Below are 1,466 nucleotides of genomic sequence, written 5' to 3' on the forward strand. Positions count from 1 at the left end.
ATTTTTTTTTCTTGGCTAATGCAGTTTGACATGCATCATCCTTTTAAACATCAAATTTAGGGTTAAGACTCAAGTTACTATTGCCACCTTTACCCCCAACAAGTCCTTGGGAGGAAAAAGAAGTCCCCTGAACATACTTACTTAGCTTTGGCAGTGGCACACAGATACTGTTTTATCTGGAGCCTCTGCAGAGGAATGTGGAGACTAGGACAGCAAACGGGGCAGCTGATGACTTCGAATCCAATTTTACTGTCCGCTGAACGCAGGGAAATAGTTTAAACAGAGTGGCAGAGACGCGAATGGCTATGTTGAACACTAAATTGTGCTTTATTTTTTTCCTTTCTGCTCAACTTCGGGTTTCCATGCACCAAAATGTTGATGCTATAAATATGGGAGGCCGCGCTTACCTGACAGGCTTCTTCCAACACCCCCTGGGCCCCAGGGGCTCCAAGGCAGCTTAGGAACTGCGGCTGGAGCCTAACTCGTATGGCCCCAGCGGGCTGCTGGCCCGGGTGCTGGAGCCACTGCCCTGTGCTCTGTCCTTCGCAGCTAGCCTCCCCGGTGCAAGCGCATGCGCTCTCACCTCCCGCGGCTCGGCGCCCCGGGTCTTCAGAAGGGCAGTGGCTGGCCCGCTCCAGGGGGCGGAGCTTGCGAGGGGCGCCTGAGACCACGTGAGCGGCACCAAGATGGCGGCGCCCAGCGCTGTCCACCTGCTCGCCCGCCGAGGTGAGTACCTGCGGGAACAGCCCCGCGAGGGTTCGAACCCGCGCTCGCCGCGCGCCCGGGCCCCAAGCGGCACTGGGTGCTTCTCACACGCGGTGACACGCCGTAGGAATGCGGACGCGCACTTGTTCAACCTACTTTCTCCGGGTTCGCTTCACCTCAGGGTTACACGGTGGCCCACGGCGGGCGCTTCCCGGGGCCGCGCCGGGACTCGCGCGGGAGCTCGGCCTCCCGGGCGCGGCTCTGTGGGCGTGTCCCTTGAGGAACCCGCAGGTCCCGTTCCCTCCCGGCGAGCGAAGAGGACGGGTGCTGCCCGCGGACTGGCCGGCGGCCGTGGCTCGCAGGGAGGGCCGAGGGTTTAGTTCGGTCCGCCGGCGCGCCGGCGGCTGAGCGGCGGCAAGGAGCTGGTTCCGAGGCTCTGTGGGACAGAACTCGAAGGTTGTTCCGGGTCCGAGGGAGAAGAACCCGCCGTTGGAGAAGGAGCGGCTTGCTACTTAGAAGGCGGGCGCGTCGGCGTGCTGTTTGTTGGGAGGTAACTGTTGTTTTCGCAGCAGCGTCCGCCGTTGACTCCGTGTGCCCTTTACCTAGAACAGCGGTGATTCCTGTACCGTGCCGATTCGGGGGCCTCGGTGCCGTCCCCGAGTTCTGTGTTTTGGGGTCGTTTTGCTCCAGGCTAGCCAGCGCTCTACCACTTGAGTCATAGGGTAGCATGCACTTTGCTGCTCCCACTTGCTTCGAGAAAC

The 1,466-nt window shown here is 60.8% G+C and overlaps 1 protein-coding gene across 1 annotated transcript in view; it reads left to right on the top strand.

Moving 5' to 3' along the window:
* Positions 1-614: 614 nt before the first annotated feature.
* Metap1d (methionyl aminopeptidase type 1D (mitochondrial)) overlaps positions 615-1,466 on the top strand; it is an 80,423-nt gene continuing 79,571 nt past the window's right edge. Inside the window, exon 1 of the mRNA XM_013030216.1 lies at positions 615-726. Coding sequence (XP_012885670.1) covers positions 687-726 — 40 coding nt within the window. The 5' untranslated portion in view covers positions 615-686. The remainder of the gene's footprint in view (positions 727-1,466) is intronic.

Source organism: Dipodomys ordii, unplaced genomic scaffold, assembly GCF_000151885.1.
Source record: "Dipodomys ordii isolate 6190 unplaced genomic scaffold, Dord_2.0 Scaffold5, whole genome shotgun sequence".
Classification (NCBI taxonomy): Eukaryota; Metazoa; Chordata; class Mammalia; order Rodentia; family Heteromyidae; genus Dipodomys; species Dipodomys ordii.